At 42.5% G+C, this 27542-nt stretch overlaps 1 protein-coding gene across 1 annotated transcript; it reads left to right on the top strand.

Annotated features, from left to right (window-relative positions):
- Positions 1–179: 179 nt before the first annotated feature.
- csdc2b (cold shock domain containing C2, RNA binding b) lies at positions 180–24807 on the top strand (the record flags this gene model as incomplete). Its single annotated transcript, XM_084329995.1, has 4 exons — positions 180–344; positions 20252–20641; positions 21352–21474; positions 24645–24807. Exons 2-4 carry the CDS (start codon positions 20460–20462, stop codon positions 24805–24807), a joined length of 468 nt encoding a protein of 155 aa, XP_084186121.1. The 5' UTR covers positions 180–344; positions 20252–20459.
- Between the last annotated feature and the right edge of the window lie 2735 nt (positions 24808–27542).

The following is a 27542-nucleotide window of genomic DNA, read 5'->3' as shown; positions in this document are numbered from 1 at the left end:
TTGTATGTGACAACTGCAGTTAGTGACTGGCTCAACGGGCCGCTGTCAAAATATGACGTTCAATCTATAATTTTTGTTTTAGCAACAAAAACGGTCATGTTGCATGTAGACACACACACCACCCCCTCCCCGCTGTCGCTCTTTCTTTCCTCCACACACACACGGCAGGGAGAGTCTCATCACGCCATTGGAATCTCCACCAGCTGCGCACGCTCACCACCCCTAACATCAGGGTATTCCGTTGGTCTACGCGGATTTACAGGATTTATTTATTTAATTGTTATATAATACTAATAGTAACTGATAAAAACACACTTCGTCCTCAACCTGCTACCGTTCTCAATGTAAGTAACGTGCTATCATTGTATACATCTTGCGTTGCCTGCATGGGAATGATCAATGGCTATTGTTTGGGCTCTTGGAAATGTGCTGCACGCTTGGCAGGTTGGTCATCGCAAATTCAATGAATGACAGTTTAATAGTATCATCATCTCGAGCGGGTCGACGTTTCGTCGATGACACATTTTCGACTTCTGATTGGTGCTTTTGACGGACCGTTCGTCTCGTTGTCCCAAGTTATTAATGTCATGGCGATACTCATCCGTGCAACGCCGCTTGTTCCACGATTCCATAGCATTTCTAGAGAATGTTTTGGCATTCCTTCAAAGAAAGATGGAATTGCATTTTCGGGAACCGTGTCGTTTTGACTTGAAACATTCGTTATTGAATAGCGTGTTCTGGTTAGATGTGTAGTGTAGTAGTAGAGTAAGCTAGTAGTGATGGTCACGGTGCCACTGGGCTAACACATCAATAAGTCTACACGCCCACGCAACGTGAGGGATCTCCTGTATTTAACATTTAAGAACGGCCCCTATGTTGAAACTGCAGCTCATTCGACTGCTTTCAGTCGTTCTGTTTTAACACACACAGTCGGTTAGTTTTTTTTTTTTTTTTACCATTATCTCCACATATTCCCACAGAGTTCCTAGTATATGGCTTTCCCACGGTAGAATCCCTCTTAATTAAGCCAGCCTAAACAACCTAGAGGCTCGAGCTTTTTTATTTATTTAATAATTTTTCTAAATCCAGATGTCGAATCACTGATGCCAGTAAAAAAAATGCCACTCTGACTGATTGGTGCTATAATGTCGCCTAATGTTTTGGTCCAAACCACACACAATACTAGGCGAAGGGATCGTACGCTGACGTCAGAAACACACCACTAGAGATCGTCAGGCAGTTGCGTTCTGCAGCTGGTCTGACGTCACGGCGGCGTGTGCCTTTCCAGTGGGCGAGCTGTCAAATCTGTGTTCTAGTGTAACCTTGGTGATGCAGGACTGGCCTTGAAGATGGAGGAGACTCAGGAGAACCCCGCAGGCTTGATTGCTTTGTGTGTTTGTTTCCTCCCATCTTCAGGGTAAACCCACTCAGTTGAGTTTGTCCACATTTGTATTCATTTATTTGTGAAATAGATTTAATCCACCTTTTTAAGCCGATATAAATCTTTGATTGAAATTCATAGCATAGATTATAGTATGTCGTTTCAGATTGATACCAGTTACACAGATATAGGGGCTTTTGAGAAATCATAACAAATTAGAATTAGAATTATAAATCTTTATTTGCCAAGCACATTTTCTGCTTATAGCCTACCAGGAATTTGTCCTCTACTGCATTTAACCCGTCCTAGTAAGTTAGGTGTCCATAGTCTGGTGCCCCGTGGACCAACTAGTGCTATTCTGGAAAGGAAATGTGTGTATATATTGTTTGGGCTCTTGGAAATGTGCTGCACGCTTGGCAGGTTGGTCATCGCAAATTCAATGAATGACAGTTTAATAGTATCATCATCTCGAGCGGGTCGACGTTTCGTCGATGACACATTTTCGACTTCTGATTGGTGCTTCTGATCGCTCCAGGTCCCCGACTGGTGCTAACTAGCTAGCCATCGCTCCCGGCAGCTAACGCCGGTCCTCGGCTGGTGCTAACTAGCTAGCCATCGCTCCCGGGATTGATTGATTGATTGAAAACTTTATTAACAGATTGCAGAATGGGTACAATACAGTACAGCTCAATACACACAATTGTTAAGGGGATGCAGACCAGAGAAAGACTTTCGTCTTGTTTACATCAATTTTCAATTCATCTGGACATATATGACATACATGACATACAGATAGTCAGTACTGCTACATCTATACATTTATGACATACCAGATTTGCAAATACAGTACTGTTTGTGATACAGAAGGAGTCATCTCTCATTCCTTATCTATATCTTTCCATTGATTTTTATTTTATTTAATTTTTTCTTCTCATTAATCTATATTTTTTAAAATATATTTTAACTTACATTGTTCTTTTCCAATGTTCTTCACATTAAGGTGTCAATATTGCTCTACAATCTTTTCCTTTTTTCCTTTTTTCCACACGTTAGTAGAGGGTTCAAATGAATATGTCGATAATGGTTTATTCTCTTTTTTTATTGTTTATTTTATTTTTTCTGTCATTTATCACAACACTTCATTACAGTAAGGGAAGGTGCAAGACCAAAAGCGACATTCTATTGCAATAGAATGGAAATGTTAGATCCTATGGCAATTAGCATAGGTAGATTAAGATTACAATGCTCAGTTTGGGCAATCCGGTGGACTAGGGGAGAAAGTCAATCGCGGAGGATGTGTTCTTGGAACACAGGCCTGTACGACTTTCTGGGTGAGGGGAAATTAGGGGATTTTTATTTGTATATATATATGTTTTTAAGCTCAGCTCTCAACGGGACCTCATTAATTGGATGTACATCTATTGTAGCTTCACACTCCAGAAACATTACCAAAAACTACACAAAAACATGCATAGATTATGGCTAGTTTGAATATAATGGTATGGAACACCGGAGGGATAAACAAACAACACAAACGCAAAAGCGTGCTCACACTGATGAAAAAAGAACATGTGGACTTGGCTTTATTAAGCGAAACGCACATTTTAGAGGAAGACATAAATACGTTAGCGGATAACATATACCATAATATTAGTCACTCTTCTTTTGTTACGAGAACTAGAGGGGTAGCCATAGTCGTCAGACGCAAATTAAATATCGAATTGAAAGGGGTATGGTCGGATGCTGAGGGGCGCATAACTATAGCTAGGATTATACACAATAACAGGAAAATTGCATTAGCAGCGGTATATGCCCCAAATTTGTACGAAGTGGGTTTCTTCACTTCACTAACCGAAGAAATGTTAAACCATCCCGAATACTCATATATAATAGGTGCGGATTTTAATGCCATTTGGAACCCAAGGATGGACAAAACTTACCTTACCTTTTCCAGCGAACAAAAAAATTCATCTAAAGCATTAAAAGATTGGTCGAAATCAACAGGGGTAACTGATTTATGGCGTTCACTTAACCCCATGACCCGCAAGTACTCCTGTCGTTCGTCGAGACACAACACACTATCCAGAATTGATTACGTCTTTGCATCCCCGAGAATATTTGATAAATATGAAGTGGAAATGACACCCAATGCGCTATCAGACCACTGCTACTTAATCCTGAAAGCAACATTTGGTACACTATCTTCCCGGGCCCCAAGGTGGCGTTTTAATTCTATGCTGCTTAACAACAATGAATTCATTACACAAATTAAAGAAGCCCTCGCAATATTCCTACGGGATAATACTAACTCGGTGCAAGATCCCAGAATATTATGGATGTCGGTAAAGACTATGATTAAGGATTTCTCGGATAGATTTTCCTCCATATTGCGCAAAAATCAAAACACAAAACTATCTGAAATGGAAACGCTTTACTCAACGCTTTTTAATTCTTTAAAATACAACAACTCTACTAGACTAGAAAACCAAGTAAACATTCTAAAGACAGAGATCAAAGCAATATACAGACAAAAATCGGAATTGCAAATACGCAGCACAAGACAACAGCAGTACTTCCAAGGCTCTAAACCTAGTCACCTATTAGCCATGCGACTAAGAATTAATGCAAAATTTGCAGATATAACTGCCATTAGGAAACAACAAGCTCTAGTAACAGAACCCAAAATAATAAACGATACATTCAAAGAATTCTACTCCGATTTATATAATTCAGAAACGACCTTTGATCAAGACAAATTAGACACATATCTTAATCAAATTACTCTCCCTAAAATTACGGAGGAAGACGCTAAACAGTTAGAAGTACCGATCACATTAGAAGAACTCAAGGAGGCCATATCCGGAATGAAAAACGGCAAGGCTCCGGGAATTGACGGTATCCCATCAGAAATGTACATTTCTTGCTGGGACATATTTGGACCCTTATTACTAAATATGATCTTATACTCAGTCAAAGAGGGAAGTTTCCATAAACACCAAAATACCGCACTCATTTCAGTTCTTCACAAAAAAGACAAAGACCCCACTGAGTGCGGTAGTTACCGTCCTTTAAGCCTCCATGGAACCGATGTCAAACTGTACTCTAAGATATTAGCCATCAGATTGCAAAAGCATATGACGTCTTTAGTCCATCCGGACCAAACAGGCTTCATAAAAGGTCGTCTGATCAATGATAACATAAGGCGAATACTGCACGTACTAGATGCTGACAAAGAGGACAACACACCTAAGGCGATACTATCCCTGGATGCTATGAAAGCATTTGACAGGTTAGAATGGTCGTTTCTATGGGCAGTATTAGAAAGGATGGGGTTAGGAAAAGGATTCATTGATATGATTAAAGTACTATACAAGGACCCATCGGCCAGGATTACAACAGGCACATTCATCTCCGATATCTTTCCGGTATCACGCTCAGCCAGACAGGGTTGCCCTCTTAGTCCCGGACTATTCGATCTATCATTAGAACCTTTAGCACAATTTATAAGACAATCCCAACACATAGAACCAATAGTAATCAAGGGCACACATCTTAAAATTAGTTTATATGCGGACGACGTAATATTGTTCATGCAAAACCCCAACAACACATTGCCGCATATACTCAAGTTGATAGAAAACTTTGGTGATTTATCGGGATTTAAAATAAATTGGCCTAAGTCGGCGTTTCTTCCTCTTAACACCAGTGCAAAAAAAGACACAACCCTCCCAGGTGCGATACCTATGGTCAAACATTTCAGATGCTTGGGTGTGGAAATATTTCCCACCATAAGACAAACGGTGAAGCACAATTACACAAAAATACAGAACAAAATCAAAGACGACCTGGACAGGTGGGCAAAACTTAAAAACTCAGTACAGGCAAGGGTATCAATAGTTAAGATGGATGTATTACCAAGAATCAATTTCTTCAGCTCAATGCTTCCGTTACCTCCTCCAGAGGGCTACTGGAAAAGATTACAAACCTCCACATACAAATTTATTTGGAATAACAAACCACCTCGCATAAAAAGATCCACCGCACAGAGAAATAAAGCAGACGGTGGCATGGCAGTCCCAGATTTTTTACAATATTTTAAGGCCTTCACTTTAAGACCAGTGAAGATATGGTCTGATCCCCAGGCTTTGGTATCTTGGAGAGAATTAGAAGGAAACATGGTAGCCCCACAGAGACTGGAAGACATAGCACACACTAAACTTTCAATCAAGCATTGTGAGCGAGAATTTGGCCCAATAATTACCCATGCAATCAGAACATGGCGGGAAACACAAAAGAAATATCCTAAACCTCAAGAATGGCATAATCACACTCCCATATTCAATAACAATGCACTCTTAATGGGAAAGCGACCTATAAGATTCCCTATATGGGAAGAGAAAGGCATACACACATTAGGGGATATTTTTAATAACAAGGGCCTCTGTAGTTATGTCGAAATATGTATAAAGTTTAACCTCACCGAGTCCACATGGCTTTTTTACATACAGTTACGACTTTGTATGAGATCTCACGGTGTTCCATTACTAGTACCAATTGAACACCACAGATACCACAAATTTTTCTATGAAAGAGATACATTGGGAGGTTTTGTATCAAGTTTTTATTATCAATTACTAACGTCCTCGTATGAAACCCTTCAAATAGACACTGTCTGGAGGAGGGATATACCAGACCTGGAATATGACTTTGATTGGCAAGGAGCCTGGGCAAATGTCCGACTTACATCAAGGAACCCGGATCATCAACAAATCAATCTGAACTATATTCACAGGACATACTTGACTCCTATAAGGCTGTGCAAAATGGGGCTTATACAAGACTCCAAATGCTCCCAATGTACAAATGGGGACGAAGGAACATTTATGCACATGTATTGGGACTGCCCACCAGTTAAGGCATTCTGGAAAGATGTATCCCAACAATTATCAACACTCGTATTTTGGAATATACCTGTACACCCCGCGGTATTACTATTGAATGATGTTTTTGAGTTTGCAGTGAATCCACAACTAAAAAGATTGGTTTTATCGGGTATCACAGTAGCTAAAAAACTGATCGCATCACGTTGGTTTCAACCGGAAAAAATGTGCCGAAAAGTGTGGTTTCTTACATATCTTGATGTGATATATCAAGAAATATCTACAGCAAGAATTCTGGGGCTCAATGAATCCAAAATGTCAATGTGGTTAGAAGTGGTGGAGAGAATAAAAGCTAGCTTATAATGGTGGTGTCTGGTTAGGAGTGAGGGATAATGGAGGTACTATCCAAGAGGGGGTCTGGGAGGGGGGGTTTGAGCTGGAGCATATGTGTGTAGGGTTTTAGAAAATAGGTATTAGGGGTATATTATATACTAACATTTATATAATTGTAATTTCGCTGGATATACACTGTATACGGCTAAAATGTTATTATAGACTATTTTTGTTTTATCCTGTTTCTGTACTTGCATATATTATAACCACCTTTACTGAAAGTTTCATTATGCATTGTGTGTTGAGTACTGACTTTTAATAATTTTTTGTTTTGCAATAATAAAAAAAATATAAAAAAAAGGAGTCAGGAAAAGGGAGTATATACATTTGACGTAGAAACTGTACATTGGAGGAGGTTGGGTGGGGGGGGGGTTGCGTACACTGGGATATTGACAACCATACTGGGTAATCTACATTGGAGGTGGTTGGGGGGGGGGGGGGCACACTGTATATACAAGCAAAACTGTACATTGAGGGGGGGGGGGGGAGACACTGTACAAACAAACAAAATTGTACATTGGACTATTGATGCGCCTCGGTCTGTCTGTCGAAGACCGAGGGAACCGCATCAGGCTTCAGCTGATTAGTGGTCTTCTGGACAAACCTTCCACCCCCAACAACATAATCCGAGGCAGCGTCTACCTTAATGATAAGCAAGCAGTGCAAAAATGCGGAAGCATTCGTCACCGCACGCCACTACGGTAAAGCGCCTTTCTTTTCAGGCCCGCTTTGGGAGCTGTCGCGCGGAAATAGGCTGTCTATTGCCATTCTCTTTGACAAACTCTAACCTTAACCAGCTCCTTAACAGCGCCTAAACTTAACCGTTCTAACCTTAACCAACTCCGAAACAATGCCTAACCTTAACCTTAACCTTAACCATGCCTAACCTTAACCATAGAAATTATATTGCCATTCTCTTTGACAAACTCTAACCTTAACCAGCTCCTTAACAGCGCCTAAACTTAACCGTTCTAACCTTAACCAACTCCGAAACAATGCCTAACCTTAACCTTAACCTTAACCATGCCTAACCTTAACCGGCGAAAGAATACACGTTAAAAAAAAATCATGTTAAAAAAAAAATATTCGATGGGATTCGAACTCGCCAGCAAACGAGCCATAGGATCCACAGCCATGTAGTCTTGCCAATTGAGCTATTTCTAGATACTGAATAAGGGGCGGTGACTTATATATATTGAGCTCCGCTCGTGTCGAACCAAGGCGGGATCTCATGCGCATGCGCGGGCACCTCGCGCGAGCACGCCGGCGCACGCACGCACCTGAGCGAGCACGCCGCCGCCGGTGCACGCACGGGCGCTGGGCGGCGGAAAATGAAAGGCGCATTACCGCACGCCACTACGGTAGAATGCTTCCGCATTCTTGCACTGCTTGCTTATCATTAAGGAAAAGGCGTCCAGCAGGCTGATCGCGCCGCCTGAGTGCAGCCAGCCTGAGTGCAGCTAACAGTAGCTACTGTCTGTAACTGTGATGCATTTTCTGTTTGCAGTCCAATGTTCACCAAAACACACACCCACACAATTATAATTTGTTCCTCAATGTTATATAGACGGGTCATGTTTTGTAAACTAACGTTATGTTTAGAATGGAATGAATACATGGGTCGGGAAAGATAGTTAGCTCAAAGCTAATCCGGCCTGTTTAACCACTAGCTTCTGTTAGCTAATGCTGGCTGAGCAAGGAAACTAACAGTAAACGTTTTTACATGAAATACAGCCCAAAAACCCTGCTGACAAACGTTTGCTTATTAAATACATTCTATACTATAATAATACAAACGTTTCATTGCCTCTCTGTGACGACAAAGTTGTTTAAATAAGGGGAGAAAAGTAGCTAAAACCAATGTATTTGGATGGGACAGGAAGTGCCATTGGCAACCGGAAGTGGCTACTTTCAGATTGTGCAAGTGGAGAATACTAGGCGAAGGGATCGTACGCTGACGTCAGAAACACACCACTAGAGATCGTCAGGCAGTTGCGTTCTGCAGCTGGTCTGACGTCACGGCGGCGTGTGCCTTTCCAGTGGGCGAGCTGTCAAATCTGTGTTCTAGTGTAACCTTGGTGATGCAGGACTGGCCTTGAAGATGGAGGAGACTCAGGAGAACCCCGCAGGCTTGATTGCTTTGTGTGTTTGTTTCCTCCCATCTTCAGGGTAAACCCACTCAGTTGAGTTTGTCCACATTTGTATTCATTTATTTGTGAAATAGATTTAATCCACCTTTTTAAGCCGATATAATTCTTTATGATTGAAATTCATAGCATAGATTATAGTATGTCGTTTCAGATTGATACCAGTTACACAGACATAGGGGCTTTTGAGGAATCATAACAAATTAGAATTAGAATTATAAATCTTTATTTGCCAAGCACATTTTCTGCTTATAGCCTACCAGGAATTTGTCCTCTACTGCATTTAACCCGTCCTAACTATTTAGGAGTAGTAAATTAGGTGTCCATAGTCAGGTGCCCGTGGACCAACTAGTGCTATTCTGGAAAGGAAATGTGTGTATATATATATATATATATATATATATATATATATATATATATATGTGTGTGTGTGTATGTGTGTATTGTAATTATTCATAGTTTATCCACCTTTTATTTTTACCACTGCATCGCTGCAGTAACCATCGTGCACAACTTAAATGCTTTTGTTTCAAACCTATTTTAAAAACATGAGTGATTGATGTAGTCTTGTGTAGTCTGTAGCTACACCCGTGCTATTTCTTTATGTCGAGGCTGGGCAATATGGTCAAAATATGACATCACGGGGCGCTCCAGTAGCACACCACATAGCGCGCTGAGTCGCGAAGCGGTCGTCCCGGGTTCGTTTCCCAGTTCCGGCGACCATTTGCCCATTACCTCTCCTCCCGTTCTCCCTCTATCGGTCCTGTGTGGCCAGAAAAAGCTGAAAATGCTATAAATTAAAGTAAAAAAAAAAAAGAATATGACATCGCAATTATTTTAGTATTTGCAACGGTACAATGATATTTGATGGTATTTGTTTTTTTCCAGTGCGAATCAAAGTGTGATTTGACATATTTTTTACTTGTTTTATTGTAATACAATTATCATGGTGCTTTTTCATTCAAAGGGGTATATTTGAGTCATCATTTGATCCCAAAATCTTAATATTACTGCTGCAAGGAACAACTTTTTGATTAACTTAAAAAAATACACAAATGATTTTATGATTTGTATATATCGTTGACGATGGTAGATTCAATCCATACCTCGGCATACAAAAAAAAGGCCGCAATCATACACTGCCACTGAATCCTGTCTCGTGCTTTGGCCTGCGTTTCGTCCCAGCAAAGACCCATCTCCTTCAGCTCCATCATCACTGTCCTTCGCCAGGTGTTCTTTGGTCTACCCCTCTTTCTCTTCCCAACTGGGGTCCATCTCAAGGCAACTTTGGGTAACCTTTCATTGGGCATCCTCAATACATGAATGAATGAATGAATGAAAACTTTATTTAACAGATTGCAGAATGGGTACAATACAGTACGGCTCAATACATACAATTGTTAAGGGGATGCAGACCTGAGAAAGACGTTTGTCTTGTTTCCATCAGGGTCCCCCATTTTCAATTCATATAGACATTTATGACATACACAACATACATGACATTTATGGCATAGGGACATATAGGTATTTAGTACTGATACATTTGTGACATAGGCGGTATTCAAATATACAGTACTGTTACCCCTAGATCCTGACAGAGTATATACATATGATGGGGAGGGGACTGTACATTAGGAGGGGGTGGGTGGGTGGGAGGGAAATATACATACGGCGGGGAGGGAATATATACATGCGGTGGGGAGGAGACTGTCTATTAGGAGGTGGTGGGGGTTTTGGGCATTTACGGTGGCCAGTTTCGAATTGCAGCCTCCCGTAGGTGCTCTTTAAGGGCGGTTTTGAATGTGGGCAGGGATTCACATTCCTTTACAGCTTTGGGTAGGGCGTTCCACATTGTTGTGGCATAATTGCGAAACGTGTTTAGTCCCTTGTTTGAGCCGAATCTGGGTTTAACATGATTTGTTGAGCTTCCTCTGGTGTAGTGGTTGTGGTATTCACTGACCTTTGGGAAGTATTTTGACATGTACATGGGCACCCCGGTCGTATAGTGTATCTTGTAGACCAGGCCCATTGCAAGTTGCTGTACTCTGTCGTCTACTCTAAGCCATCCTAGGTTGGCAAAGTGGGCAGGGGTGAGGTGGGTTCTGGGGTTCAGGTCAAGTAGTAGTCTGACCAGTTTGTTTTGTGATGTTTGTAATTTTGTTTTAAGCGCCTTTGAGGTGCTTTGGTACCATGAGGTAGGGCTGGGCGATATGACGATATTATATAAATATCGGGTACAGTTCATTAACGATACACTTTTTAAACGTATCGTGGATATCGTGATGTTTTGCCCAAGAGGCTTGTGTCGCGTCAATCTGGTCCACGCGTTGACACTTTTGAACAGCGCCGCCCCACACACACACTACTGCATCAAATGTTACTACTTATGATAACAAAGGCATTCGTTTTGTGGCATTAACGTTATATAGTTACACTTTCAATAACATCAGCGTATTTACATAGCAACGTCCGAGGTCGACCTAGATATAGCAAGCATTAGTCGTTCATATCTCAGCCCGTGCTGACTCAGTTGTGCCAATTCTGCGGTCTGTTAATAAAGTTTTCAATCAGACAGATGTATGGAAAGGCTTTTATTATAACATCCGTTGCAGTAAAATCATTATGCCTCCAGTCGTTTAGTCATTCTGCGGACCTAAAAGCTAAACGTCGGCCGCGGCGAGCTACCGCTGCCATTGTTGTTGTCATTGAGCTCTCCAATGGCGGAAGTAAAAAATGAATACGCGCTTGCCGATTGGTGCTAAGAACAGCAGGGTGGGTGGAAGCGGTGTGACGTAATTGGCAGACGCGACTGTCAATCAAAATGATTCTGTTTGCCGTCTGAATGAATGAAAACGTTATTAACAGATTGCAGCATGGGTACAATACAGTACAGGGCCCTATTCCCCGTACCTGGTTCAACTAAGTCGATCAAGAGTCACATTATCCAGATTCAGTTAACCCGATGTTTGAAGCCGGGATTTTCCTGTTCCTCGAAGGTGGATTCAGTCTTGTTAACTCAAACCAGACTTGAGACCCAGGATAAGTGCGCGCGGCCGCTCCAGTTGAAAAGCCAGCACGTATCGATAGCAGAGATCCTGCATTGATTGATTAATTGATTTAAAACTTTATTAACATATTGCAGTACGGCTCAATCGCCTCGCCGACAAGTTAAATGCGTTATCTATAGGCTAATTTTAAGTCCCTCATTACCTCAATCAATCAGATTATATTCCTTTAAACTTGCCTGCTGGATTGAATAATCAAATGAGATCTTGCTAGCGAAAATAATTAGTTAAACTGTTATACAGAATAACGATACGGCTCTCTTACCCATTGATTGATGTATGGTCGATCTTTTACTTATCTCCACTGTGGTGTAACGGGTTCTTCTTTTGACTTTCACGCAGACGACCGGGGTTCGAAACCTAGTCTTTTCCTTCTCTTTGCAATGTAGGAATAATTCAATTTGGTGCACGTTGAGAGCTATATAAAGAATGACATCCTCAATGCATGTAGATTTATAATATTTTAACTTAAAACTAGGCTACTTCTGCGTATAATCATTAATATTATATTCCAAAAAATTATATTGGAAACACGGGGTTTCGAACACCGGTCGCCGGGTTGCCAGGATTGAGCACTACCGCTGCGCCACTGTGCCAGATGGGATAAATTCATTGTTTATACATTAATGAACGAGAGACCCGTGTTTAGAATATTCTTTATTTTGAATGAAGTTTCATCTCTTTATTCTCATTCATTAATGTGACGTCAACGGCTCATTCAATTTCTCAAATCCGTCAAACAGCGCATCTCATCAGACATCTTAATCCCAGTTACAATATCACACAAAATCCACAATCCACGCATAGACACTTCAATTTTATGCTTGAATGAAACAAAATCCAGGCGCTCCTGTCCTTCCTCGCTCCTCATCCACAGCGGAGAATATGAAAGGAATCAGAGCCAAACGAGCGATAGGTTTCAATCATTAAGGATGTCCCCGCGGGATTCACATTTGCAATGCTGCGCGTTGTTAAAATAACCACATAATGTGTACATCGCACCGAGCGAGCGCCACTGTATATAACGTGCATTATTTAGGACAAAGTGAATTTAGTATCAGCATTTTGGGTCTATTTTACATTTCAAAAGCCCCCTCTGGAAGAATGGAGCACAAAAACGTAATTCAGAATGGTATAATGCAGATCGTAGACTGTGGGAATAATTTCAGGAAACGGGCTGTCATTTCTTTGCGGGGGCGTGGCGATGGTTCATCCGGCTAACTTGAACTTAAACCCTGCTCTCGACCAGGCTCAAACTTTTTGATCTGTTGTCATGGTGATTTAGACAATCCAGCTTCGGGGAACAGGAAGGTCCGGCTTAAGTCAGACTTGACCGAAAGTTATCCGGCTAACTCAGTTATCCAGGTACGGGGAACGGGGCCCAGCTCAATACAACAACAGTCAACAGTGGACTGGAGGATGCAGACCAGAGAAAGACTTTCGTCTTGTTTACATCAGGGTCCCCCATTTTCAATTCATCATATTTCATATCTAAATCATATAATATCTCATTGCTAAATATATGCAATATATAATCTAATAATCCAATAATCTAAATCTAATATATAATATAAAAATGCTAAATGCATGGGTATTTTATTTTGTCTTTAATGTTAGCTTGCAAACTCAAATACTGTCTTGGTAAGCCTCATAATGAATTGTTTGGGGAAAAAAAGAAAAACATCGTGATGCGTATCGTGTATCTGATAGTTTTAATTCATTGATCTGTTGTCAATATCTTCTTCAGGCTGTACACTGACGTCAGATGTCTCTGTGTAGACACAGGCCGCCCCATGAAACGGTCTCTGTGTAAACATAGGGCCCCCTTTGAAACAGTCTGGACACAGGTGCATGATGATATCAGGAGCATGCAAAAGCCCACACACACACCGACACACACACACTCACACACACACACACCAACACACATGCACACACACAAATTATATGCCGTCATCTCAGACATCAATGCACACACATAGAGAGACATACACACCCCCCCCCTTTTTTGTTCGAGAGTGTCTCACTTTAGCACACACACACACCGACACACACACACTCTAACACACCAACACACACACACACACACACACACTCTAGCACACTAACACACATGAACACACAGAAAAGCATCTGATAAGGAGAGCGGAGGAATCAGCCCCTCCTTTCCCCCATCTAAGCAAACACCAGCACACACACACACACACACACACACACCACACAGACATCAATGCATACACACCGAGAGAAATACACACACCATCTGATAAGGAGAGCGGAGGAATACAGCCCCTCCTCTTCCCCATCTAAGCAAACACCAGCACACACACACACACACACACGGACACACCACACAGACATTCATGGATACACACAGAGAGGGATACACACACCATTCTGACGAGAAATGTATAAATGATGTGACGATGTATTGACGAAACCACCACTTGGCACTGGCTCGCTCGGTGTGCGGAGGTGCGTGGTCCGGATTGTGATCTACTTGTGCTGTGACGGTTCAGTAAAACTCTGCAGACTGCCATCTGACTCTGTCTCACTCTCTGTTCACCTCGCCGACATTCAATAAAAGAACTATGAGGGAATTCCTTTCAAATGGGGGCTCGTCCGGGATCGCCGAAAGGTCAGAAAATATCGTGATATCATATTTAGGCCATATCGCCCAGCCCTACCATGAGGTGCACGCATAGTCATAGTACCCTTGAATGAGTGCTCCTGCCAGAGTCTTCAGGGTATTCTTGTTTACCAGAGAGGAGATCCGGTACAAGAATCTAGTTCGTTGGTTGACTTTTTTTATTACATTGGATGCCATTTTGTCACAGGAAAGATTTGCCTCTAGGATGGAACCCAGGTAGGTAATTTCGTCTTTCCTTGTGACAATATTGTCACCCACTGTAACTGAGAAGCCGTCGGTCTTGCTGAGTTTGTTATTTGAACCGAAGAGAATGGACTCTGTTTTGCCCATGTGTAATGATAGTTTGTTATCAGCGAGCCATATGCAGATTTTGCCTAGTTCCGTGCTGAGGGTTTTTTCAACCTGCAATTTGTTCTTGTCAGAGACCAGCAGGGCTGAGTCGTCCGCAAACAGGAACAAGTTGCAGTCACAGGCTGACGACATGTCATTTGCATAAATTAGGAAGAGTAGCGGTCCTAGTATGCTTCCTTGTGGAACACCACAGCTCACTGTGAGGGGGGGGGATAGAGTACCGTTTACCTCTACCATCTGTTCTCTCCCCTCCAGGTAGGATTGCATCCAGCTCACTGATAGGCTATCAAAACCATGACCGAGCCATCTTAACCTCCGTCTCCTTATCTCAAGGGACATATGCAAGCTGCCTGTCTTCTTATAAAGTTCCTCATTCGAGATTCTATTTGGCCAAAAGATGTTGCAGATCCTACGTAAGCAGCTATTGTGGAAGACGTCAACCTTTCTCATATCCTGTTTTGTTACTCTCCAGCACTCGGAGCCATATAGCAGGACAGACTTAACATTGCTGTTGTAGAGCCTGAGTTTGGTTTTAAGGCTATATTGTTTAGACTTCCAGATGTTGCGAAGTTGGCTGAAAGCACCTCTTGCTTTGTTGAGACGCGTGTCTTGATGTCTTTTTGCGTTCCACTTTCACTGCTTATGAGGCTTCCGAGGTACGTAAACAAAGTCTTCTACACATTCCAACGCCTCTCCATCGATGGTGATTGGAGGTGCTGTTGGGGCATTGATGCACATCACCTGGGTATTTTTCTGGTTGATGTAGAGACCAGTTCGCTTTGCATAATTGCTTAGCCGGTCAGACTTCTCCTGGAGGTGGCTACGAGTGGATGACATGACTGCCAGATCGTCTGTAAAGTCAAGGTCTTCCATAAAGGAGAACAGGGTCCATTGGATTCCACAGGGACGGTCTGATGTAGTTTGACGCATAACCCAGTCGATGGTAATCAGGAACAGAATAGGAGAGAGGATGCAGCCTTGTCTTACTCCAGATTTTATGGGAAATGACTCTGTCAAGGTGTTATCAAGGATGACACTGCATTCAAAGTGTTCATAGAATTTTCCAATGTTGACCATTTTGGAAGGTATTCCATATGCCCTTAGGATCTTCCATAGGCTCTCGCGATGAATACTGTCAAATGCCTTCTTAAAATCGATAAAGTTAATATACAAGGGGGCGTTCCACTCAATACACTGTTCGATGATGTTGCGTAAGGTAAAGATCTGATCGATACAACCTCGACCTTTGCGAAATCCTGCCTGTTCCTCTCTTAGCTTGACATCTATGGCACTATCAAATCTCTTAAGAAGGATTCTGCAAAAGACTTTACTAGGGACGGAAGTGTTATGCCTCGCCAGTTGTCACAGTTTTTCAGGTCACCTTTCTTAACACAATGGCGCCCGACCACGGAGATTTCCGTGTTTCGATTCCACCCGTTGTGGACAGAAGCACGGATATATCTGTGGCCAGTTGTTTTTGCTTTTATTCCATTTTAATAACCTATTCAAGGTCGCCGAGCGGCACTGCAGATTTACCCTACTCTTTGAATCAATTAATGAGGCTAACGCGGTTATTGGTAATCAATCATCAGAAACGACGTCCCCCGCCCCCCCCCCCCCCCCTTTCATGCATACATGCTTGAGGATCGTGCCAATCATATGCAGTTTGAGTTATTTCTGTAGCATATGTATAACGGAAATGCCATTGGATATAACGGTAGTAGCTATTAGCCCTTTATCTCGCCTTCCAGGAAATATCCTAGCCGAAATCCCGTATAACGCTTATATTCACGGCGCTATAAAATTAGAACGTATTGTTGAGAAAAAAAATTCTTTAAGCCATTTTGAAGGGACGGTTTATGGTTTCAATTGACAATGAGAATGGACAGATAGCAATACTATAAAGTATAGATTTAGCTCTACAAACAGCCCCATGTCTGTTTACATTTGCCGGTCCTCTAGAGATTTATTAGATGCATCCCAATGGCCCAGAATGTGTTAAAGAAGCTTGCATATGAGGCCCTTGCTCCATTCCCTTGGTATGGCATTGTGCTCCCATATCTTGGCGAAGAGGTCGGTCAGCACCCTGGAGGCTGTGGTGATATCTGCCATCAACATTTCTGCATGTAGCATGTCGATTCCAGGGGCTTTTCCCCACTTCATATCCTTGATTGCCGTTTGTACTTCAGCTTGGGAGAGAGGATCGGTGTTAATAGCGATGTCATCCAAAGGTTCTGGATCTGCAGGCTCTTCAGGTTCTGGTCCATTGGAAGTGTTGAGCCCATCTTTCAGCTTGTTCCCTTTCAGTTGTTATCAGTTTACCTTGTTTATCCTTAACTAGTTTAGTGTAGATGTTTCTTGGACCGCTTAGCTGTTTAGTGATCCTATACTACACTATACTGAGTTGTCCTTTAGCTGCAGCCGTCTCTGCTTCACTTGCCAGGTTCTCCACAAAGGCTCTCTTATCCCTTCGGGCACTCCTCTTGACCTCTAAGTCTTTCACCTTGTACTCTTTCTTTGCACGTTCAGTTAGCCTGGGTGACTTTGCACTCAGCAGTTTGTCTTTGGCTTTCTTCCTCATCGATTTTTGTCCATGACTGAGGTGTTATCCATTGTTTGTCTCCTTTCTTTCTAAAGCCTATGACACTCTCTGCTGTTTCTTTGTACACTTTTGCGATGTTCCCCCATGTTTACTCAACATCTCTATTTTCTTCTCCATCTTCATCTTCCAGTGCACTGAAGCGGTTTCTAAGCTCGATGGTGAACTCTTTTTGGACTTTTGGTGCAAGAAGCTTGTTGATGTCAAACACTTTGCATCGCTGTTTGGTGTTTGGTGTTGTTCTGAGTTTTAGCCTGATCTTGGCTATCACCAGGTGGTGGTCACTGCCAACATCCGCCCCCCCGGTGGACTTTGACATCCAGAAGAGATCGTTGCCATTTCTTGCTGACAATGACATGGTCAATCTGGTTGACCGTATGCCCATCTGGGGATCTCCAGCTTAGTTTGTGGATGTCTCTGTGGGGGAAGATGGTTCCACCTATTGTGCATCTGTTGTTAATGCCCTACCCTAGCCCAATGTTCTATTTGCCAATGACGTTGTTGATCGGTAGAGTCCTTTCTCAGCACAATCCATGCTGTTGCTCATACTAGCTCCAGATAGTTTGCCACAAACCAATGCAAAGTCAATGGGGTCAAGCTCCTGTCTGTACCAGCTGACTGAGGCTCACTGAAATGTACTTTGTGTGCACCGTGGAGTAAATGTCAGTGAGCTTCAGTCAGCTGGTACAAGTAAAACATGAGCATTTGAAGTTAGGATTACATGTGACTGAAGGGTATAATATAATAATATAATAATAATAATAATAATGCAGGACCTGGTCAGAGGTCTTTAATTGGCATTGGCTATTATCCACAACACACACACACACACCGGAACACACACGCATGCATTGTCTGTAGGATCGCTGATGCGATTCGTCTCTGCGATTAACCCATCCCGTCGTCCTTCCCCCCCAAGGGCAGCCGGGAGCAGACAGGCGTCAACGTGAGCCGCGCCAGGGGACCAATCCAAGTGCTCCTGTCCGTCTTAGTCACGGACGCCACAGCGTTAGCGATCTGTTGTTGTGCATGTTTTTCCATTGGGTTTATCTTATCGGGGGGGAAACCCTTGCGAGCACGGGGAGAACATGCAAACTCCACACAGAAAGGCCTGGGAGATACCCCACCTGGGTACCTGGCATTATGGAAACCTGGTCCCCAAGCGGGAATCGAACCCTGGACCTTCTTGCTGTGAGGCGACAGTGTTAACCACTACACCACCGTGCCGCTCGTAGGTTGACCTTGAGTGCTGACAAGGGAACAGTCCCCTTTTCCTGACCTTAGATCTTTGTGGAGAAATAGCTGAATGTTCTGTATGGATTTGATCACTTCAGCTTACCAAAAAGGAATGTTTTCTGTATCTATCATCAAGAGACAAAGCAGACAGTGGGGTATGTGGGCCTATGTATCATAACCCATACCCAGTCGAGCCGTTGGGATTTCCCACAGCTCAAATGAGATATCTGTCTTTGTGTCACACGGAAGACTGCTCTGATATCCTCTGCAGTTTAATTTCACTGGTGATTTGAAAGGCTTGAATGGGCTTTTTGTTGGCTGGCCGTTTCCTCTCAACCCTGGTCTCCTCTGGCAACGTGAAGCCTCTATTCTCTCTCATGTCTCTCAATTCAATTCAATTCAAATGGGCTTTATTGACATGGGAAACATACGTTTACATTGCCAAAGCCAAACAAAACAAAACAAAACAATCAAACAGAGAAAACAAAAGAAATCAGTACATTACAGACGGAATTTCTTGTACAGTCTTTATGGTGGTTGTATTCCGCTGGATGTCCTTTTCTTGTCACAGCAGCTCACAAATCTTGCTGCTGTGTTTGCACATTCTTGTATTTCTCCCAGTAGGTATGGGAGTTTTGAGTTATTGTCCATGTTTTCAAAGTCTCTTTGGGTGTTTGCAATTTGTGGGAAGTATATGTCTCTGATGTCTTGGTATAGTGGGCAGGTTGTTAAGAAGTGGAGCTTGGTTTCCACCTCATCTTGTGTGCAGTGGGTGCACAGTCTGTCTTCTCTTGGGAGCCAGGTCTGCCTATGGCGGCCTTTCTCAATGGCTATAGGCTGTGCTCGCTGAGTCTGTACCTAGTCAAGGATCTTCTTAGTTTTGGGTCAGTCACAGTGCTCAGGTATTCTGCCACTGTGTACTCTCTGTTTAGGGCCAAATAGCATTTCAATTTGCTCTGGTTTTGGGTTGTTTCTTTCCAATGTGTCAGATAGTTTTCTTTTTGTTTTCTTATAATTTGATTTAGTCGAGTGTGGTTTCTGTTGGTTCTGTAAGAACCAACGTTGCTCTGTCCTTTTTTATGAATCATTGAATATGGGAATTTTGTCATCTGCTTTGTTGTGAGACGAGGATTACCTCTTTCTCTCCTGTTTTCTTCCTCCCGTCATCCACCTCTCTCTCGCTCTCTGTCTCTGTGTCTGTGTGTGTCTCTCTCGCTCGGTCTCTGTGTCTGTGTGTGTCTCTCTCGCTCTCTGTCTCTGTCTGTGTGTGTGTGTGTGCATCTCTCTCTCTCTGTCTGTGTTTGTGTGTGTGTCTCTCTCGCTCTCTGTGTGTGTGTGTGTGCATCTCTCTCTCTGTCTGTGTCTGTGTTTGTGTGTGTGTCTCTCTCGCTCTCTGTCTCCGTGTGTGTGTGTCTCTCTCGCTCTCTGTCTCTGTGTGTGTGTGCATATCTCTCTCTCTGTGTCTGTGTTTGTGTGTGTGTGTCTCTCTCTCTCTCTCTCTCTCTCTCTCTCTGTCTCTGTCTCCGTCTCATTTTCTCTTCCTCTACAGCAAGACACCCTGATTGACTTAAAACGACAGCAGTGACCTGAATAATCACTTGCCTCTGACACTGAAGCAGACCCTGCGACGAGAGGCAAACTCACAGAGACACTAACAAACAGACAACAGTGTGTCAGCACCCCGTCGTCAGTGTGTAGCGTGACTGCGCTCACTGTCAAGAAGCCGAGGGCACCTCCAACACACCACTGCCCCAGACATGGCAAACCCCGGCCTCACGTCACCGTCGGAGACCCCGCTACGCTCCCCCAGCGCCTCCCTCTCCCTCTCCTTCCCCTTCCTGAGGGAGGGGAGCCGCGTGTGGGAGGATGGAGGGGAGAAGCCCCGCCCCCGGGAGCTGCCCAGCCCGCTGCCCACCAAACGCACCCGCACATATTCCGCGTAAGAACCAACGTTGCTCTGTCCTTTTTTATGAATCATTGAATATGGGAATTTTGTCATCTGCTTTGTTGTGAGACGAGGATTACCTCTTTCTCTCCTGTTTTCTTCCTCCTGTCATCCACCTCTCTCTCGCTCTCTGTGTGTGTCTCTCTCGCTCGGTCTCTGTGTCTGTGTGTGTCTCTCTCGCTCGGTCTCTGTGTCTGTGTGTGTCTCTCTCGCTCTCTGTCTCTGTCTGTGTGTGTGTGTGTGTGCATCTCTCTCTCTCTGTCTGTGTTTGTGTGTGTGTCTCTCTCGCTCTCTGTGTGTGTGTGTGCATCTCTCTCTCTGTCTGTGTCTGTGTTTGTGTGTGTCTCTCTCGCTCTCTGTGTGTGTGTGTGTCTCTCTCGCTCTCTGTCTCTGTGTGTGTGTGCATATCTCTCTCTGTGTCTGTGTTTGTGTGTGTCTCTCTCGCTCTCTGTCTCTGTGTGTGTGTGTGTCTCTCTCGCTCTCTGTCTCTGTGTGTGTGTGTGTGTGTGTGCATCTCTCTCTCTGTCTGTGTCTGTGTTTGTGTGTGTGTCTCTCTCGCTCTCTGTCTCTGTGTGTGTGTGTGTCTCTCTCGCTCTCTGTCTCTGTGTGTGTGTGTGTGTGTGTGTGCATATCTCTCTCTCTCTGTGTCTGTGTTTGTGTGTGTGTCTCTCTCTCTGTCTCACTGTGTGTGTCTCTCTCTGCAGTACTGTGCGTGCTCACTCAGGACCTGTGTATAAGGGTGTCTGTAAGAACTTTTCGAGGTCACAGGGTCATGGCTTTCTCCGCCCCTCCCACGGCGGGGAGGACGTCTTTGTACATATCTCAGAGTGAGTGGCCTGCGCACACACACACACACACGTTTTATTGTTTTATTTGTTACATTTGAACTAATGCTACGTTAGTTTATGGTCGGAGCTGCGGCGTTGGAAGTAGGAAACACGTCATCTCCGACCTACGTGTGGTCAAACAACAAATTCGGAACAACATGGGAGCTTACGCTAAACTATTTTGGAAATTATTTTAATAGCAGTAACCATACCATACCACCAAACTGAGTTATCCTATGAGTTGGCGTCTCATCAACAACACCAACCAAGAGCTCAAACCTCGGGTCTTCTAATGCAGATGTAGCGTGATCTGCTCTGTGTTGTGTCTTTAAGGTTTTGGAAGAACACGCCGACAACAGGACGGCCAGTTTACGTCCAATTTATTCTGGGATCTGTTATCAATCAAACGCATCACAAACAATATGGCGTGAGCTACTGTCGGCTGCGGGTGCACTCCACCTCTGCTTTACTTGTTCCAGTCAGAAAAAGCCAGTGAAAAGAAGCGCGTGAACAGCAAACTCAATGTACACTTACTCACTGTTGTGTACTACAAACATATATACATTTAAATCAGGAGAAAACATATGAAATAATAGGAAAGTGTGCAATTATCAATTAAATCAAAAGTAAACTGAAGTACAAAACAACGATTCATACCTGTTATCAATCAAACACATCACCTTTTATTTGCTCTACACCATATTTACAAATGACATGCCTCTTGTCCTAAATAAGTCCTATATTTCTATGTATGCGGATGATTCAACGATTTACACATCAGCCTCAACAGCCAATGAATTAAATACGGTCCTAAAGGCAGAGTTGCAATCAGTGGTGGAATGGATAAAGAATAACAAACTAGTTCTAAACATATCAAAGACAAGTAGCATCATTTTTGGTTCAAACCATACTCTAAGAACGAACCCAGTCTTGAACCTTTTGATAAGTGATGTGGTAATTAATCAAGTCCAGGAGACTAAACTCCTAGGGGTAACATTAGACAGTAAATTGTCATGGTCACACCATATAAACTATAGTAGTGAAAATGGGAAGAGGGATTTCTGTTGTTAAAAGATGTGCTCATTTGTTACCACTAAATTATATCAAACAGGTAATTCAAGCTCTGGTTGTCAAATCTTGACTATTGTCCTGCAGTATGGTCGAATGTAACGACGAATAAACTGAAAAAATTGCAAATGGTACAAAACAAAGCAGCATGTATAGCGCTTCGCTGTGAGTACAGAACTAATGTTGCAGCGATGCACAGTTGTTTAACTTGGTTACTTGTCAAACATAAATTACTCTTCTCACTCCTTGTATTCACTAGGAATATTCTTGTTACAAAGATCCCCTCAATTTTATATAACAATTTATCTATAAGTCTTGACAGACACAACCATTCCACCAGACATGCTTCTGCACGAGGTTTTACACTTCCAAAAGTGAGGTCGAATGCAATGAAGCGAACTGTCATGTTCCGTGGTATGCAGGAATGGAACTCTCTTCCCAGACATGTTAAGCAGGAGAATAGTAAATGTCGTTTCAAAATCGTGGTAAAACAACATTTTCAACCAAAGAAATTGACATTCCCTAATAAATAGTGTGTACGTAAATGAAAATGTATGTGTCTGATAAAGAGATAGGTATATATAGATGAAAAGGCATGTGTCTGATAGGGATATATTATTAAAAGATTGTATAATTGGCTGATATGAACATAGATAATGTATGTAAAAGCTAAATAGTATATTATGCTGTATTGTATTATGAATTAATTATGAGTAGGTATTATTGTATTGTATTATGAATTCATAAGGCGTATATATTGTTGTATTGTATTATGAATTTGATTAGGGTTTTTATTGTTGTTTTAATTGTCTGTATGACATGTGAATGTTGTGAGTGTATAAGTCTGTAACTGTATTTTACATGTTATGGACCCCAGGAAGAATAGCCCCAGCACTGCTGTGGCTAATGGGGATCCAAATAAACTTAAACTTAAACTTAAGCAATATGGCGTGAGCTACCGTCTGCTGCGGGTGCACTCCACCTGCCAATTGTTAACAGAACCATACTAATTACACAGCGGTACTTTTGCTCTTTGACACACGACAAAATAATTATTACCACACACATGAAAATTGCAGCACCAAAACTAAACCATGACTCACAATTACAATGTAGACGGGGCGGTCGGGTGGCGTAGCGGAGATTGCGCTCGTCACCAATGCAAGAGGCTGCGGTCTCGACTCCCGGAGTCAGCATTGCCCTGCGGCTTGGGCCGGTCGTCATACTAACTCGTTTGGCTGAGTTAGGGGGAGGGAAGTCGTGGGTGGTAATCTGGCATTGTGGACAGCGACGCCTACAGGTCAGGTCTGGTCGCCTGCTCAGCGAAAGGCAGGAAATGGTGAAGGCAGCGTGACCTCCCACGCGTTACGCTTCACCAATGAGAGTCCTCGCTGCCAGGTGAAAAAAAGAGCCACTGGCTGTCTCCACATGTGTTGGAGGAAGCATGTGGTAGGCTTCAGGGTTCCCTTGTACCGACCAGTAGGAGGAACATGCGCACAACGACCAGGTAGGGGAGGGGGGGAATTGGCATAACGAGAAAAATAGAAAATCAGGCGGAGAAAAAGAAGATAAAAAATAATAATAATAATTTACAATGTAGACATAGTGATTCAAACAAGTGTCGGAACACTGAAAATGCGTACCTCTGCTTTACTTGTTCCAGTCAGAAAGACTGCGAACTCGCTCAGTGAAGTCCTTTGACGCAGAACAGGCGAATCCATTATGTACATTCATTAAAATAAACTAAATACCAAACCAAAAAGATGATCTATAAACTCTAAACCCATTATAAAAACCAAATGGGATTTCGTTTGGAGAATCAGTAACTCAACATGAGGAATTAATATAATCTAAAAAACAGGAAGTTACCCCCAAAAACATAAAAGTCGAACATGCTCACTTTGCACATTCAAAATAAAAGTGTATCCGTTTTAAACTACTCATTTGAGATGAAAATAAAAGGTTCTGTTTATAATCTAGCATAACAACAACATTGCTCTGCTACACAAAGAAACCCTGTATTGAGATTGTTACGCCCCAATTCATTTTAACATGTTGTTTTTAAAAAGTAAACCAGATCTTTTATTTCTGTTCTATCTCAGCATCGAGGGGGAGTACGTCCCGGTGGAAGGGGACGAGGTCACGTACAAAGTCTCCCGGGTGCCACCAAAGAACCTGAAGGTGCAGGCGGTGGAGGTGAAGCTCATACACCTCAACCCCGGCACCAAGCATGAGACCTGGTCTGGACAGATCATCAGCTCCTAGGCCTCGGCTCCCGGGGGTGGGGGCAGAATGGGGCATTGGGGGGGGGGGGGGGGGGGGGGTTGAGGATGAGGTTGAGGTTGAGGATGAAGATGAGACTGGGTTTACACCCTAGGTTCAAATCTAATTTGTGGCACAGGTCAGGGCTCATTCACAAAGATTCACAAAGCTTGCCGGAGTAGGAGTGCTGATCTGGGGCAGTACACTAGGTCACCAACGACACTGTCTGTGTCTTCATGATGTTATTCAAACAGACTGAATCTGACTCTAGATCAATATTCTGACTATGAGAGCCTTTGTGACTAGATCATTTTGTTGATGTGAAAATACGGGGGAAAAAACTATTTCTATGTTTTTTTCCTCTTCTTTTGACAGAGATGAAAGGATGAGCTCTACAGTATGTCACTGAACACAGTGAGATTTGAGATGGCAATGTAAATCCATTCTGAGACCAGGGGAGGTGTTGGGAGTTCTCGTTACGGATCAGGTTCTGGGTTTGATTTATTTTCCCTCTGGAGATGCAGCCCCACAGTAGGTTGACATGATGCCTGAGCTGTATGCATCTTGCAAGGCCGTTGTGGTGCAGTTCTCAAAGCTAGCACGGTTTGAATACAAAGTGTAGCCTATGCGTCAGAGAGGGGGGTGGGACAGGAAAACAGCAGTACTGAAAGGCATGCGACCCAGGCACTGAATTTGTTTTAAGTTTTCCTCCTTCTTCCGCTTCTACCCTGAGTTATTGTGCACTTGTTTACTTGAACTGAAATAGATGTAGAACTGGTAGGATTGGTGTCAGCGTGGCGTTAGCGCAGGTCAGATGTAGAACTGGAAGGATTGGTGTCAGCGTGGCATTAGCGCAGGTCAGATGAGAGCTGTAGTTTCTCACAGCCAATCCAGTGCTTTCTTTTTGGACGTCAAGTGCTTACTTGGGGGAGATAGGTAGAAAATGAGTATTCAACAGAACTGATGGATGTAAGAGAGGGAGAGGAGGAGAGGGAGAGAGAGAATTTTTGGATGTCAAGTGCTTACTTGGGGAGATAGGTAGAAAATTAGTATTCAACAGAACTGATGGATGTGAGAGAGGGAGAGAATCCCTTAGAGGGTAAGCAGTAGCTGCAGATTGAGCGATGAGTTGAAACGTAGAAGGAAAATCTGTCCAAGACTGAACAAGCATGAAGGGAGACTGGGATTGAGGCAGACAAAAATGCAAGAAACCAAGCATGGACATAAAAAAACGAAACGATTTATATTTTACTGTGAATGGGAAATGCGATTACGAGCATTTTCCTGAAAAAAAGCATAACTTTGTTTTCTTGTTTTCGATTATTTATGTTATTTATTTGTTGGATGATTTATTTGAAATTTGTATGTATCGTCAGATTGCTACCTTTACGTTTTGGGTAATGTAGTAAAAAGATTGCACTTAAAAATTTGAACTTCCACGAACGATAACTGCCAAACCTTTCCAGACTACTGCCCTGTCAGGATTTTACTGTATCAAGTTCCAATGTATTGTCCTGTTTGAAGATTTGTTTGAAAAGGGTTTGAGCCATGAATTCCTATAAGATAAAAACTTATAGAAAAAAAATTAACTCTTTCTAAATCTCTTTTTCTATTGTTGGAGAAACACTATATAACTATGTTATTTCTTGAGGGTAGTAAAAGTGGAACTACATAATTTCATAGTTGATATGCCAATAGAATTTCATTGTTGCAGAGATGATATTTGTAGTTGTTTCATGTTTTGCCCAGTATATGTAGGCTAATTTACATGTATGTCAGTTTCTATAATATTTATTGTATACAATCTCTATGCATCTTGTCTATCTGTCATTCTCACTTACCCGGATTTGTTCAGCGTAAGATTTCCTGTTCAGTTGAAGTAACGTTAATGATATTTCTGCCACATTGAAGAGCACTTTTTTTGTGGCCATAACACACTGTGGTGGTGATCGCCATCGTGACACATTGAGCCTTGAAAGAACATTAAAGCATTTTATGATTCACAACTTTGGTGGATGTTGTTGTCTTTCTTATGTATGTCTATATTATGTATACGGTTGGTCACTACACCATCTCTGGGCCAGGGTGTTTATTGACTGACCTATCTCAAACCCGGGCCTATTTTCTTGATCCTCAAATCACAACTGTCTCCTTCCTTGCTTTGCTGAGATAGGTAAATGACTGTATGTACTGTATATAAATGGTAAATGGCTGCATTTATATAGCGCTTTACAATTTGTTCCTCACATTTTACCCATTCACTCACACATTCCCATGGTAGGTATATACCCATGGTGATGAAGAGGACGATGTATCATGAGAAGGACAGAGGGAGGAAGTGACAGACATGCACAAAAGAGTTTTATTCAATTAAATTATATAAAATATTTATTACAGTATGATAATGATATTCTAGTAATAATAGACATAAAATGCATGTTTCTGTCCATACATGGTTTAAAAAAATATTATTCTCACAACTATCATGATAATAATAATGATGACTGATCTACTGTACATTAGTTGTACAACATTAGGCTTTAGCCTTTAGGGGGTGATATTTGACTATACAGAGTGGTATAGTTGAGTAGTACTATATATAGTATATCGCTAGATGTTATACTGTGTGGATCTGACTGCAGACTCGGAGCATTACAGTATGCTGGATGTTATACTGTGTGGATCTAACTTGAGTCTGCAGACTCCGAGCATTACAGTATGCTGGATGTTATACTGTG

Source organism: Notolepis coatsorum (assembly GCF_963971535.1).
Source record: "Notolepis coatsorum genome assembly, chromosome: 14".
NCBI classification, from domain to species: Eukaryota; Metazoa; Chordata; class Actinopteri; order Aulopiformes; family Paralepididae; genus Notolepis; species Notolepis coatsorum.
This window is presented reverse-complemented; position numbering and strand designations above follow the sequence as displayed.